Source organism: Periophthalmus magnuspinnatus, chromosome 6 (assembly GCF_009829125.3).
Source record: "Periophthalmus magnuspinnatus isolate fPerMag1 chromosome 6, fPerMag1.2.pri, whole genome shotgun sequence".
Classification (NCBI taxonomy): domain Eukaryota; kingdom Metazoa; phylum Chordata; class Actinopteri; order Gobiiformes; family Gobiidae; genus Periophthalmus; species Periophthalmus magnuspinnatus.
The window spans coordinates 24,154,004-24,170,800 of record NC_047131.1 but is presented as its reverse complement, the minus strand read 5'-3'; the positions used below and the strand labels follow the sequence as shown (position 1 = coordinate 24,170,800).

The following is a 16,797-nucleotide window of genomic DNA, read 5'->3' as shown; positions in this document are numbered from 1 at the left end:
TATGATCAGTATCTGGACAACCTTTGAATTAAAATGTTCAAAGTCAAATTGCATTTACAAAAGTAGCCTTCATCTTATGCTTTGCATCCGGTGTCTCTGGGCAGGACATGCACAGCTGTGTAAAACCTGATCCAAAAAGCCTATGGAACAGCAGTTATAGGCTTTTACAATCTAAGAGAGTTAATAAACTATGCTTCTTTTATCATTAATAATCATATTATTATAGCATAATATAGGGAAGTAAGCATATAATGTTTGATCAGAGGCAGTCTGTGCCTAAAGTCAGAGATAAGTGCAGAACAAAGAGGTTTTAAACAAAGAGTTTGTCTTGGACTTGAAGGGCACATGAGGTGATTCCCTGAGGGCCACACTAAGACCTGTGACCAATGGTATTTAAACACCCACTATCTCATTATTCTACAGCTTATTCATACATTAATCGACTACATGATCACAAAGTGTATGTTAGATGCAATAATACAGATTATTAGATGATTTGAAATTCTGTACTAATTGGAAGTTCTTATTCACCTTTAACTGAAGGGTGCAGGTTATATAAACATATAATTCTTTTGAAATATTAATGTAAATATTAGAGTCTCCAGTAACTATATAAACAAAATCAATGATGGACCTGCATAACTGCATATTACATTTTTAAATGTGACAGGTGTTTCAGTTATGAACATGCTTGTGACCGTAACGATAAAGAATATTCTGCCCTTTGTAATTCGATGAAAAGCGACCAATACAGGACCTAATTATTAAATGTGCTACAGAGACGTGCTAAGTGGCAGCCTTGCCTGGAAATAAGACACTTTAACCAAAACCCTTCTCAAAGGAACGAGAAAGAGAGAAATTGTTGCATTGAAAGCATTTTATTCCCTTGGAAAATCCCTCTATTGTATTGAAGTAAAGCAGATGGTTCTCTGGGAGGGAATATGGGCACCGGCAGAACTAATTTCTCTACTGGTCCAACAGACAGACAGAGCAGCCTGCTGCCCGTCTCTTAACCAATGCAACAGCTGTCAGTGAATTAAACACCAGTTAAGACTCATTTTAAAGCTATTAGCCTATAGAGGTCTAACAACATGAACCCACCCGCTGCACATGTAAAGGAGCAGTGTCTTTGCTCAACTATAACTAGTTAAGACTCTTAACACATAACACAGATGTTCCTAAACATTATTATTGTTTATGGATAGCAAGAGACAAACCCAATACTTTGTTTAAAGGTTGGTCAATTTTTTTATCATCATATCTTTGCCAACATTATATAACAACAACAACAACAACAACTACAACTATTATTATTATTATTATTATTATTATTATTATTATTATTATTATTATTATTATTATTATTACTATTACTATTATTATTATCATCATCAAAGCATAAGCATATTTTATGTTTGGATGTTACTTTGGATACTATTTATGGATAAAACTAATCCCAGGTTGGTCCACCAATGTGACATAAGTAATAATGGTCATGTGGACTGTGTAAAGATTAAAAAAGAACAATCCAATAATTCCTTCAATATCTCTTTTATGCACCTTTCTGCCACTAACATGTTTTCCTAAATCAGCCTCATTTTAAAACATGACTATATTTTAAACCTATTTCTTGTTTCTTGTTTCTTCTGCCTGTCCTTCCTCTCTCTGTCTCTTAGTCTGTGCCAGAGTATGTGTTTCCAGGCCCATGTGGAACCGAGTGGATTAGTGGGGCCCTGGGTGTTGGAGTGCGGCGACAAGCATTAAAACCATATTAACTTTCCATTAAACATCACCTCACTGTGGAGGGAGAGAGAGAGATACAAGGCTGGGATAAAGCTGCTGAGAGGCTGCACTGCACCCTCCAAGCACCTGTTCCTCAGTCCCACAACAAAGAGCCCAGGGGGTGAGGCCACGCTACAGTACACACAAAAACAACCTTTATTCATTTTTCATACTTCATTCATTTATTTTTTTTTTTTGTGTGAGTAAACCTGTTATTCAGTTATAATTTACAAATGCATGTCTGAAAATAAGATTAATAAATCGTACAATTGTAAATTGTATTTTTCCTGTTTAAAAATCAATAGTAATTAAACCATATTTTTCGCATATAAGTATTTCTTAAAAAAAAAAAATCATTAATTTACATTCTTTTACTATTGAATCCATAGACTTATAATTATGAATGTCTGTAATTGAATCCACCCTTTGTTCATTTGTTTTTTGGAAAGTACTGTTTGTTTGTTTATTTGTTTGTTTATTCATTTTTGAATATTTATTTATTTAATTAATGTAATTAACTAAAGTACAAATACACCTTTAAATCTATATAACAATACAGTTCACCCTTTATGTGACAACATAAACATGTTGCACACATTCATGTAATCCAAGTACCATACACTTTAAATAAGCAAATACTGACAGTCATTGATTATTTTTCTTGTTACAGTCACAGTTACAGTTTACCTCAGAGTGTGACAAAGTCCTTCGTAATGGTGCATAAATGTAAGCGATGGCCAAAGCCATTAGCCCGTGCTGCTGACAAATATGAGAAGTGGCCCGTTTGTTGGTCCCAGCAGAGCCTCGGGACTCTGGTGACATGTAGCACACTCGTTGAATGCTCATTAGTTGTAGATTGGTCATGGGAGCTCACAGAAACACATTGCTGTGCTAACAATCTTCCCCATTGGAGTGGCGTCCATTCTTCCATTCAAGGCCGTTCAGAGCTAATCTCATTGGAGTGAGTCTCATATATTGTGCAGGCCTTCAGTGGGAGGCTTAACGCACCTGGCAGGTTGTTTAGAGAAGAGGTTGTAAATGCCTGTGGTTAAAAATGGGCATCAGAGACCAAACACAAGCGCAGCACTGGTGAGGAAGAGGGAGGGGCCGATGTGCCTGTCAGATGTACTTACAGTTTGGCTTTGTCACTCACATGAGGAGCAAACAGTGATGCAATGCCTGAGCAAACCTGTTGCTTCAATTGTTTGTAGTTATTCAATGATAACTATTTAAAAGACATGCACCCAAACAGCAAAAACATTATTTTATTGTTACAAAAAATGTAGCTTTTGAATAATTTAATTCAAACATTCAATATGAATTTTGATTTTTTTCCCCCCATTTTATAATTATCATTATAAAATCATATACTCAATATGTTTATGTTATACTTCCTGTCTCTGCATTATTCTACTTTATAAATAGCCATTCATTCAGAGTTCTGCTGTGATCTGTGCCATAGCAGAGTGGACTTTGTTTTATTGCTGATTTCAGAGAGTCCAGGGTAGGACCTTGTCCAAAGGCCTTCTTAAGCTCCACTGATGGCTGCAGCGTCAGGTTGAGGGCAGACACTCTGAGCTGAGGTGAAGAGACCAAGGTTATTGCTAGGTTTGGAACTCAATACAGCCAGTCTTATTTCTGAGGGCGGTTGAATGCAGGGACGCTAGTGCTGCGCTGCATGGTTAGCAGGTATTGAGGCGGGCCACGCCACATAATTGGATTGAGCTCTGGCCACGGTATTTATGTCACTTCTCGTCTTGTCAATTCCATAACAGGCATAGCAATGGCGTGGGGATCTCCCATAGAGACGGGCTTTGCCTCTTTCAGACCAAATACAGAGAAAGGAGCCAAGCCTCATTTAATTCACGTTTAATTCTCACTCAAACCGTTTTAGGAGCTGATGTTATTTGCATAACAGGGACTGGGGACTCTGCCTTTTCAGTGCCACACTGTGTGTATGCGTGTGTGTGTGAGAGAGAAAGAACAAGCCAGTGTAGTGATTCAATGTGTATAGTAGGCTTATATATGCATACGCCGAGGGACAAGCGTTCTCACACGGATCAGCACACAGACACTCACTGTGGCTGTACACTCAAGCGTACCACTATTTATCTTCAAAATTAATGGCATTTCTATGCCTCTGACAGACAAATACATTTCTGGGACTAAGTCAGAGTATTAGAGAAAGCTTCATGTTGTTGCAAAACAAGCCCGTTAGGAAAAATATTTGATATTTTTCTCTCTCTTTCTGTATATTATATCAGTTTACAACAGTACAGTAACAGTAAATGTATTTATTACACAAATGTACTCCCAAGCAACACTATTTTTTACTATAGCATCATATTATTTTATGTATTCAGAAAATGTTTTTGGATTGGTATAGGCAGTGAACACTGTTATGTTCTCTTATCAATAAGACACTTGCAATTAAATTGGCTTGTCCTGCTGAGCTCAACACCAACTGAACAAACTAATATGTTAATTAATTTGTAGTAAAAACAAAACAAAAACAGATTCTCACCCTTTTCCATTGTGAATACTTCAATTTCTCATAAAAATCATGTAACTGAGCCTTAGACCTAATTTGCTCTTCACTGCACTGCAATTCAGTTGTATTCTCAGTGGTCAGCGATCTGTATCCTCTGTCACCATAGACACTTTATAATTACTGTTATTATTGTACCAGCAAAAACATAAAATCTAATGATGATGATAGACTGTCTAGGATATCCAGTCTGGTCAGAACTGAAAGCCATTCTCTTTTGGCCTCTATGGCTCTCTTTAAACCTGAACCCCACCCCTGTGCAGCTAGCTCTAATCCCTGGTTCAGCCTTTGATTTTAACCTTAGCTCTCTCCCCTCCGTGCTGTCCCGCTGTCTGCCCTGCCGGTGCAAGATGAGGGTCCCGTCTGCCCCACCAGAGAGGCTGGAGGGGTGCAGGGATAAAGTGACTAGTCAACTTCCTGCTGGTCGCCTCGCCTTGTTCTTTGTTGGCTTTCGGCCCTTTGGCTGGCTCTTTGCTCCTGGCCCTCTCTCTCTCTCGTTACGATGTACGTTGGTCGTATTTATGTGTGTGAGGTTTGATCTGGTTTCCCGGTGCAATCCATTGTGACTGTGCAGGAAACGGCTAATCCAGCTCTATCCATCCCAGTCAGGGATCGAGTGTTAGGAGCACAGAGCTCGATATGGGGCACACAAATAAAATAAAATATATGTATCACAGACATTGAAAAAGCAGAATATTTATTTTAATTTATATTACCAAATTTTGTTAGTTGGTTTAATTTTTTGCAACAACATAGGAGCATTTTGAAATGTTTCTGTTATTTAACAATGCATTATTCATGATAATTAAAGATAAATGAATGAATAATAAATCAGACTACAACCTAAATGTCTTTAAAAATGTAACATTTGTTAAAACTGTTCCTCAGTAGCCACACACGCCACAACATGGACCTGGTGCCCTGTGGGAGCACTATTCAGACACTTCCTATTTCACTCACATTGACTAAAGTCAGCACACACTGGTGTCACATACAGCAGAAGAAAGGAACAGGGGGATATCCCAATCTTTTCCATATCAGGGCCCTTTTGAGTGCTTTGACTGGAGCTGAATGAGAGGTCGCACAGGGTCTATTCACCTCAGTCATTGGCTCTGATCTGCTCACAATCAACCATATCTGTTATACATGGCTAGTCCTGGGGCCCGGGGCCCGCACAGGAGAGAGAGGAAAAGGCTCAGGCCAGGTTATACTTTCCGCAGTGAGTTAAAACATAAATTTATAGATTATGGACACAATAAAACATATTATAATAGTAACATCACCTCACTTCATAGAGCTCATCATCTGGTCTAAAGCGATGCACAGAGATCAGTTTTTTACAATACAAACTGTGAAAACTGAAAGCGCAATTTCCTGGTCATGTCTAGTCTAATTTCATTTTAATAATTTTGTTAGGCTGGGATCTATTGGAGGAGAGGACCCTTGCTGTGAAGCCAGGGTATTACAAGGCCTGTCTGGTTTAATTTTTATCCATTAACTATTTGAAATAAATCCTTTCAAAAGCAAATGCTGATAGCACAGCCCATTCTTACTCCTAAGGTAATAGTTTAGTTTTGAACAAGTTTAAATCCTGCTGTTTGAATGTATGAGAGACGCCTGTGTGTGGTCGGCCTCTACAGTCCTAATCCCTGTAATGGAGTAGAGCTCATGGACGAGCCAGTGTTGTCCCGACCAGGCCCACTCCTCCATATGTCCTAAACCACCTCACTCTGACACATTATTATTCCCATCGTTTAGCAGTGAAGCCCTCTACCCACAGTCATTCGCTATGTTTTTGTGTTCTTGTAATTGTTGCTTTTAAACTCAAAAGGAGAGTTAGAAACAAAGGCCAATCCTACATGACCTATTGCATTCTGGGACTATTGGTAGCAAGAGTTTTAGTAAAGGTTTTGTATAATCCATGGCATGTTTAGGTTCAAGTGGTTTTATTTATTCAGCCAACTCAGTGGAAAGTTAGATGCCATTTATCCTCAGATTTCATAAATGTAAGACAACATCTGTGCAAAAGCTATCTAAATGTACAGCTTAGTCTTGAGTCACTAAAAGTGATCTGTGTTGTATTTTAGTGGCAAGACATCATCAAGTGCATAATAAGTAAATTAGTATCGATGTGACTCTTTCAATCTATTGCATGTAGATAAAACTTGTGTGGCAATCATCCATAATAATCCATTTCGTAAACATGACCCATCTGTGTCTCCAGATATGAAGTAAATATACTCAAATCAAATATTACTTTTACTGATAATAACTGTAAACATTGTATATAATAACCAAGTTGTTTATGTTGTTGTTTGGTGTTTTGGTTCTCAAGATGATTGTCCGATCAGAAAGCAGAATGAGTCTCTGAACTGTTTTGCCTGTTCCTAAAACCATTTGGAAATAAAACTAAAAGGGCTTTGATCAAAATACTCTATCCGAAAACCTGCAGGGGGTCTTCTGTTTCATATGAGGCACTGTCAGTTTTGCTTTGATTGTAGCTGTAATCTAACCAAAAATGTATTTAATCAACTTGTTTTTGTTCAAGACAAAATGTCCAATTTAAAGCAATGTCATAATGCACTAATATATTGTTACATTGTTGGACAGTTGGAAAATAAAGTTAGAATTAGAGTACTAGTGGAGCTATAGTCAGAAATTTGCAATCAATCAATAGTGCAATGGGATGACCACTGAAAGTAAAAGTCAGTAGAAAAAGAAAATACAAATCGCCCTCTAGCGATTTGTAGAGGGCGATTTATACAAATTAAAATCATAAACATTATTATATATGAATTCATACAATAGTCACTAACAAGTTTTTAACTAAAAAGAAAACAACTCTAAAGTTTGACACTGCAGTTTGACCATATATCTTATTGGCTCTGAGCTGATGAGTTTCTCTGAAGCTACCAAACACTACAGCTGCTTCAGGATAATGCTCCTCAAGTGCTTCACAACTTTGAAGTCCCACATTCAGAAAAGTCTGTCTCCTGCTCCAACGCTTGTGTCCCATCCACACTAATACCAGAGGCATGAAGAGCTGGACCACCTCACATTGGATTTAATAGCTCTGAGAGAGTGAGAGTGGCCAGGTCTGGAGGGCTTTGTGGAGGAGTGCAGGGCCATTCCTTCTGCCACTCAAAGATGTGGACCATGAGAAGTGCTCTGAGCTGCTCAAGTACCCTTTTCTTCTAGCTGCGAGATGAGAGTAATAATAAAGTGAATAGGTAATTCTAGGATTTAATTAAATAGACAAGGCTTATAGAGAAGCCTGAACTCACAGCTTAAGGAAACTCGTCTGAGCTTTAATAGAAAGAGGCTAATGAAGAGGCAGTTTACAGAGAGAGCCATTACAATTCCTCGTTAATCAATTATCACATTCAGGTAAAATGAAAAGACTAATTAACTCCTGGCTTGAGCTTTGTAAAGTCTGATGACAGAGGGAAGAAAAAGAAACAATGCGTGGGTGATGGTCGAGACTAGTGCCCATTGTCTAAAGAGTTAGGGACAATTTACAACTAGCACAAAAGGGAGTTAAACCGATAATGTAATGTTGTCAGTCATTCAATTCAAAACTATATTGTCAAAATGTATTATACTCAATAGGCCTCTATTGGGCCTTTTCATTAGCCTCTTTCTTGTTAATTAAATCCTAGAATCACCTATTCACTAATTTATGATATTAAATCTATATAACACTAAAAAACATAAACTGAACAAACCAGACTGAAATGATAACGCACTGAAAATTTCACCCTGGATGTTGGCTCTGTGTTTCCCAGGTCCCCGCCTGGCTCTGGCTGTGCTGCTCACTTCCCTGGAAAATGTGTTGAGTGGGAAGTGGTGGGAGTGGGCTGCAGTTGGACTTAAGCGGCCCAGGCCCTTTGAGTCAAAGAGAGGGTCTGTATAAAAGAAGCACTGAGGCATGCGGAGGGGCATCTTCTACCTGAGAGCAGAAAGCAAAGCACAGAGCATCAAGTGCAGCTGAGGGACCCTCTGAGTGGCCCGGGACAATGGGCCCCTGGGCTGCACGCTGACCCCTAGAGTCTATCATTCAGAAAAGGGTTAGTCTATAATTCACACTACACACAACCAGTTCATTATCAGTGAGCAGAACCGCCAACACACACACACACACACACAAGAAACAACCATTCTTTCTGGAGCACCTAGATGCATACACGACTTACGTATATGTTTTTAACTAACAGTGAAGATGTTAAGTAAAGTATATTGCAATATTTTAATGTCACTTAATGCTATTATGTTCTTTTGTGAATCGAGCACATCGAGATGTGCTACTGTTGTTTTACATTGGAGCTAAAGATTCATGTTGTCACTATAGTTACTGCATTGAGGATGTGTGTGCATCTAATGATACCACACAGAGCTGTGACGAAAGGAGCAAAATACAGACATTTGACACACACACACATGCACTTTCACACCAGGCCGTGCTCAGAGCAGTTTCTCAGCTCATTAGGCAGAGGGGTTGCGTGTCCAATCAGGTTTTGTATGTGAGGGTGCAGCCTCATTATGATCTAATTTACCTTTAGTGGTTATTCAGCTGAGCAGAGGCGAGGAAGAGGAAGGGGAGGAGCTCAGAGCAACCACTGTTTTATCATCCTTTATTTGTGGTTAAGTCTCAAGAGACACTGTTCTCTGTGGAATCACGACTTTTATGTGACTCCACTTCATGCATTCAAAAGTGTGGAAATACACAGAGCAGCCACTTTCACTAGAAGACGCACTGGAGGACTTATCTATCCAATGCACTGGATGCAGAAAGCTTTAAATAAACATAACTCTTTTTATTTTTTTCTACATCATTGCATTTAGCTGTTATGTAAATGAATAATACTGGGCACATCTACAGTTGTACTCTTCAATTGACAATTCACATCCAATCAAATATTTAGCCTTATTAAATGTCCATTCACTGGTGTTCAAAATGTTGAGTATAATCAAATCAAACAAGACTAGATCCTAAATCAGAGGAGGACAATGTGCCAGAGAACCCCTGCATTCCTCTTTAGGCTGTCTAAAGAAGTAAAAGAGATCTGACAAAGGCCAAGTGTGCGTATTTCAGAGGAGCTGGTTAAGGCCCACAGCGCAGTGTGCTGGTGCACATGTATACATGGGGGTCCATTGGCTTTGTTAGTGGGGGTTAAAGAGTGGTGTCCAGAGGCAGCAGTGTGTGTCCTGGTCAGTGTGTGCAGATAAAGGCCTCCATATGGCGCTGGTCAGTCAGCTCTAGCACCCAACCAGGAGGGCTGACCACCTGCCAATCACAAAACACTCTACAATAGGCCAGACTGACCCATAGCCTGCCACACACACACATGCACACGTACGCGCGCGCACACACACACACACACACACACACACACCCCTACACACACTAATATTTAACACACACACACACATATATACACATATATATACACATACATATAATATTTATTTTTTTACTTTGACACTGATGCAGTTGCTTTGCTGATATAATATAAGATAGGAGGCATATCTCCTGGATGGAGTGTATTGCGGTTAATTTCTATGCCATGGCGACAAAGCAAACTCAGTAGTTAGGGGGAAAAAAGCATTTTGTATTAATGCTTTAAATATGTTTGTTATATTTTATCTGTTAAGTGATTTTGGAGGTAGCAGTTCAGTTGGGGAACAGCCTCCTTCCCATGACCCTGTTGCATCATGTCCTGCCCAGTGCCAGCCGTGTGGTCTGATCGGACGACCTCAATTTGCACTTCAAATTCTCCACTAGATTAGGACAAACGCGGCTTCCCCTAATATCTACAGATGCTCAATGCAGCACATCAAACAGGTTTATGAGTTTAAATCAGTCCTTTGAGCAAGTGAAGTGGGACTGAAGTCTGAAAGCAATAGTTGAAACAAATTCAAATTGAACAGGACTGATAATTGTGTGTGTTACACCATTTATTCTTATTCTTTTGTTCTCAATATTTACACATTTTATTACATTCAAACCTTTAAGTCTTAATTCCTTGGCTTAATCTTCAGGGGGAAAAAAAATCCCATTGATCCAGAGTTATATGGTGTGCTTTTTGTGACCATGTGTGGGCGCTGTTGTGTCACCAGTTGTTTGTTACGTTTTAACTTTTGCAGAGCCCTGAATGATGTCCCTGATCCTCTGTGTGTCCGCCTGCAGCTTGGCATTCTCAGGGTCAATCTTCAGAGCAGCCTGATACTCTTGAAGGCCTGCACAATCCCAAGTATGTGTTTAATTTTATATAACTTTTAGGTTACAATGGCTAGATTATTGGTAATTCAACAATTAGAAACATACTAGATGATAGCCAGTTGCATATGCTTTATCTATGGCTAAACCTTGCTAGTTAGGTTTAAAGTAGACCTGCAAACCTTCTGTGTAGAGCTGCAGCTGGCAGAAGGCAGTTCCTCTGCGTACATAGGCTCTGGCTCTGGCTGCTGCATTGGCGGGCACTGCTGGAGTCAACAACTCCAAAGCCTTAAGACAAATATCCAAATATGAAGATGAAAGACGTTAGGTCAGTAACATTGTCCAAGAAAACGACATGAAGACAGCAACTCAGTCATAACCTATTAGATGATTGAAATGTCATATTATATTTTTATCATGTTTTGATTTGCTGTTACTTAATGTAACAGAGGGTTGAGAGGGTTGTCATCCCAGTGATAAGGGCAAAAACAATATTTCAATGAGATGTTTCAAGATACAGGTTTGCACAAACGCATAGGCATTACCACTTTAAAGTGCTTTTGTATTGTGTGGGTGTTTTGAAGATGCATAAATTTACCTCAGATGAATCCTCTATGGCCTTGTGGAGATTCTTCAGCTTCAGGTGACAAGCAGCACGGTTTGAAAAGAGAGCTGGCACTTTCCTGTTGAGCCTAATGGCCAGACTGTAGGCATTCACTGCACCTTGGTAATCTCCAGTGGAAAAGCATTTACTGAAAATGTGAGCACTTGTTTAGTTACTTTACAAAATTAGAACAACAAAAAATATCATGTCATTTTAAATCATTTACATACTCTCCCTTGTCCTTGAGCCAATCTGGATTCCTTTCCTCCTCTTTAAGGTCCTTCAGATCCTTCAGTGCATCGCTAGTGGCACGCCTGGCCTCAACCTGTTTCCTGAGCCACTAGTGCAAAAGGTAACACACAACATAAGGACACCTCAGATGTGAAGTAGAAACCAGAAATATGGTGATAATGGTTTTTGCTGCCATCTCTTTTATGTTAATTTCACATCAGGGATGTGCACAGATAGAGCCAAGGTGGTGCTCAAGCACCTGCCCCAAGTGCAACATTTTTTAGGTTTAATGTTTAACCCCATTAAGGGAGTAGATGCACATAAGTTGTTTTAAACACTAAAATATACTATAAAAGAAATTTTCTCCCTCTCTCTCCTGCCTCTTGCTCGCTCATGTGCACCTGCCTGTCGCAGTTTCCAGTCTGTGTCTACTTGTGTGTCTTAACCTTAACAGCACATAGCGCTGAATCAAAAACTAAGGGAACAGTTTAGACATAAACATGTTCTACACCCCCTAAGTTTTTAGCCAGTTTTAATTTTTTGACACTCCGCCTCTTATTCATGATGTTAGGAGCAAAACAATCATTGCAATAATATGTCTATTGATTCAATAGCGCCAGTATTATCGCGTCATTTCTCAGAATTCTTCATTAAAGTATCATCACACACTTCTAGGTGTCTGGACAAGTGTTTTAGACTTGTCTGGAGCATTCATCCACAGCCCTGTTTGAGGCTGCAGCTCAGGCCGTGGCTGCACTCAGTGCGCTGTAGAGCGGGGGCAGAGCCGGGTAAGGAGAAGAGGGCGGGGCTCCATTGGGAACCACTGACACAAAAGATGAACACAAATGATCCATACTAATGACAAATATGCCATAAAAGTAAGCCAGTTGTTATGGTCTAAAATAAATAACTGACCGTTTTGAATCTTGGTGAGAAGTAGGCTATGATATGGTAACCTGGCTATACACTCCTGGGGGAGGACCTCCAGACCCCCCCCCCCTCTCATGGTCCTTTTTTGCTGTCATTTTTGTAATATTCTTATTAGTCTCTCAGCTAATATAGCCTTGTAATGTAGCTAGTCCATTACATGGGCCTATCTTTGAATACACAAAAGTTTGAAGTGTTTTATTGATGAAAATGTCGCTGTCAGCTAATTGATTATAATTGAATTGTTTCAAATTTCAACTCACCCATGTTGGCCGGGTCCCAATTCGCCAAAATGGCCTTAGAATCACCATTGGACGTGTGCTTCGAAGGGCAGTTACGTAATTTCCGGCATGACAAGGGCTGTCCCATTTCAATGCACCCTACTGAATGCGCCCGACAAACATGCCCTACCCTTTCCACTGTTTCCATGGAGATCGGACGTAACCGAAGCGTGCATCCATGTACACTTCATGCACTGCTATATCCCATCATGCACCGCGACTACGCAAAAAAGGGAAGAAAATGGAGTCCGCTGCGCAATACACATTTGAATGTTCGTACTGGTTTACCTCATCTACAACAGTGCGACATGAAACTGTTAAATCTGAATAAAGATCTGTTCAGTGTGTTTGATGATTAAAAAGGAGTTACATGGAATAAAGGAATGTGGAGTTATTGCTAGACAATAAGAAGACATTATTATCATTAGAAATTATTATTTCAATAAGAATAATGTAAGAATGTTTGTTTCTATTGTAAGCGTCAAAGACCGAGACTGAAACATAAAGTCAGAAGACTTTAATGAGTTCTACATAGGTAATGTGAACAATGAAGCAGAAAGGACAGAAGAGAGTCCTGAGACGTGCACAAAATCTTCATGAGTTCAGGTACATTCCATACTGACTACACCATTCCATGGTGTAGCCACTGGCCAAAATACCGAATCCTTAAACTGCAATATGCCACTTTATGTACCACTAATCAGTGTTCTCTGGTTTATAGACTATAAATGTCATAATGATACTGTTACCTCTGTCTCTGTTATTACGTTTTCACAAGGTATATTTTGTTTAAGTTATGAAGTAGCTACAATTGAGGAAAAAAATCACCTTGAGCGTTATATTTGCCTATTGATATTCAGTCTAAACAAAAAGAAACGGCTGTGACAAGGACATCCTGACTTTTCTTCTATTAAAAAATAAATAATTAAAAATAACGTATGTAACGTACGTAATGTACGTATCGTACGCTCAATGACAGCGGTGGAAGTGCGGTCCGAGGTGTAGGCCTGTCCCATTTCAGCAAGATGGCAGCTACACTGAGGAGGGCACATTCTCGTCCGGAAGCTTCAAACTATAATTTGAGGAGTACTTCGAAGAGTACCTTCAAAAGGTGCATTTGGCGAATTGAGACACGGCCGTTGTCTGCCTTTGGTGTTTCAGTCAAATGAGTCCCCAGGGAGCCGAAGCACCTTAAGAAGGTTCTGGGGCAAACAACTGGGTGCTATCAAGGAGGGGTGTCATATATTTTAGCTTTTTGGTTACCTAATTGGTGTTCACTGTTAAAACAAATAAATGAAACATAGAGCTCTATTTTAACAAACAATTTAATTGAATACATTTGCACACTGTTTGGAAAGAGCTCATTTTAACAATATAATTGGATGTGGTAAAACTTACCTGTAATATAGAGTGGGCTCAGCCAATTAGGGAGGTGCTCTATAAAAGGAGCAAACCTTTTGGTGTTCAAATAAATGCACGTGGGTCTGCACTGGACAAACTGTCTCAGCTCTGCTCTGTTCCTCATTGAACCGCTAAGGTTGCTATCTGGGCAATTACAATCCTACACCCATATAAACAAAGAAAAATCATATTTGATCACTTTTTAAAAACATGGATATGTTCATTTTTTAGCAATATGGAAAAGTGCCCTTTTTTCTTTGTAGAGTCAAGTCTTGGTCATAATGTCTGCATGTCCCTGGTTCATGTCTGTATTGAAGGTCTCACCTCTTCCTCTTCGGCCACTCTGGACTCTCGGAGCGCTGTGGGGAAGACTCTCGGAGTGAAGGTCACTTGGATACTCCCTGAGGCTCTTGGGGCAGGCAGCTCCACTTGTGTCCTGCTCTTCAGTCCTCTATTGTCTGTGAGACACATTATCAAAGATAAACAGTCAAGTATTTTACTTCGGCTTACTCCTTTTGAGCACAAACTTGGGATCTGGGTGTACACTGTTTTGTTTTTGTTTGTTTTTATTATGCTCAAATAAACAATATTCATTCATTCATTCATTCATAAACAGTAATTTAACAGCACAAATATATATTTATAGCACTTACCAGATCTGGCTTTTGCCTCACTCACACACCCCTGTGTTGTGTTTTTTGTTGGGTTCTTCTGTGTAGTTTCGATACATTTCTCGAGTTGTTGTTTCTGTTTCTTCTGCCAGGCTTCTAGTGCTGCTGTGGTATTCTGTCTCTCAAGGTCCTTGATTTTCTGAATATTTTGTCTTTCTTCTTGTTCAAGCTAAAAAAAATGTTACCTGTGCAATAGATGAATCAAACCCAAAGTGGAATACAAAGTGTCATACCTTCATCATAGTTTTCAGTGCATATTTCTTTTCGGCCTGCTGCTTCTCTGCTTTTGCTTTGGACTCAGCACACAGCTTTTCTTGGTGTTTGATCAAAGCTTCCTCTCTTAGTTTTTTTTTTGTTTCTTTGCCATCTATGACATTCATAATTATTAATTACATACTACGTACACTTCTTCCAGGTGTGTAGTACTCCAACGTACCCGTAGTTAGCATTAGCTGGTCCCATAGCTCTTCTGTCTTCTTTGACAGAGTGAGGAGCGCTGCTCCATTGCCTACCTTTGCTGTGCTTTTGTCTTCATCAACAGGTTGTGCCAGGAAGGCCTCAAACAGGTATGGAGGAAAGTGTACCTGAACACCAAAGCTCAATTTAAATAGTATGTTTAAAAGTGTACTTTGTGGTGTGTGTGGAGGGTTAGGGCAATTGGTTTGCCTGCACTATTTCACAGTATGGCATTTAACATCTATCTATCCATCTTACATGTATTCAGTTACCAGTGTTTTATTGTTAAATAATTCATTCTTACATTTGACCTGAACAAACTTGGCCTCTTAAGTTTCACCGAGTTTTACCAAGATAAATTTCATGCCATACTGTAGAACATTCTTGGGAAAGCATGCAAGCATGCAATTTCCATGCAGATTTGTGCATTTATTTGTTTGTTTGTTTGTTTGTTTGATTGATTGGGTCAATGCATGCTGATGAACAGAGATGATTCAACATGAATGTAAACACACTGGATTATAGCCAAATGCTAATTTCCATCCGTTGTTCCAAAGGGCTGGGGTCACAAAAGGGCCAAATAAAAATTGTACACTACACTCATTGCACAGTTCCCATAATTGCACGTTCCACTCATTGCACTTTCCACAAATAGGGTACATAGCGCATCTATAAATGATTAATATCATCATGGTAGGCCCTAAAAGGCTTGAGTTAGATTAGATCCCCAGCATTTTTGGCTGGAGAAGCAGCGTAGTTTCCAATTTAGAGCACAGTCATAAGGAGTGACAAACTCACGCATAAACTGGATTTAAATTGGAGTTTATGCTAATATTATTAGTAATTGGACACCATAGCATGGCGCTTGACCGCGGCCGAGAGGCTACGTTAGCTAGCGCCATGTTTAACGAGTTACTTACTTTGAGGTACTGGTCAGTCGCGATAATGTCCACTTGGGAAGCTCTTACTCCTTTTAAAGGAACGCTGATGTAAACTGTAGAATCAGTCTGGGTCCACGAGTAATCTGTGATCAACAGTGGCATTTTAGTGGAGTTACCAACAAATTAGCCTAATCTCTAAACGACCTAAAGCTAACTTTTAACATTAGTATAAATGTGCAGAGCCCAAAGTGATGAGCGGGCGAAGGCGCGTGGTGTCTCCAAGGTAACCGCTGTGGTGCGTTCAGGTTTGCCGTAAAAAGGACAAATCGCAAAGGTGGCCTCACAGTAGACTGGCTAATTGAAGCTAATTTAGTGAAAATACATATTGAATACATTTAAATGCTTAACCACTTTAATAATGTAGAAGTTTGCACTGACCAGTAGAAGTTTGCACTGACCAGTAGAATATTATGACAGGGTCATAATATTAATATTAATAATTTTCTTTATAACATTTGCCCTATCAACTGAAGACAGTGTGTTCAGACTGTTTCAGATAATCAGCTTTTGTTTGTATGTTCTCTTTAAATTGGATCTTACTCATGGGTATATTATTTTACCTTTCAATCTTGCTCCTGGATAAATTTGTCTCTTTGAAATCAAATTTAGCATTGTAGCTTTCTCAGAGACTTGGCTATGTGATGATAAAGAACTGGATAATGAATTAGAAGATCATAATTTATTTGATCAAAATAGGAAAAACAGAAAGGGAGGGGGAGTTGCTTTATTTGTAAAAAG

General features: G+C 39.3%; 1 protein-coding gene across 1 annotated transcript; it reads right to left on the bottom strand.

Annotated features, from left to right (window-relative positions):
* Positions 1-10,454: 10,454 nt before the first annotated feature.
* On the bottom strand, positions 10,455-16,195 carry dnaaf4 (dynein axonemal assembly factor 4). Its single transcript, XM_055222609.1, has 9 exons — positions 16,039-16,195; positions 15,099-15,246; positions 14,896-15,029; positions 14,645-14,831; positions 14,316-14,449; positions 11,382-11,491; positions 11,146-11,299; positions 10,730-10,835; positions 10,455-10,567 (listed from the first exon to the last, which is right to left on the bottom strand). The coding sequence occupies exons 1-9, from the start codon at positions 16,159-16,161 to the stop codon at positions 10,455-10,457; spliced, it is 1,209 nt and encodes a 402-aa protein (XP_055078584.1). The 5' UTR covers positions 16,162-16,195.
* Between the last annotated feature and the right edge of the window lie 602 nt (positions 16,196-16,797).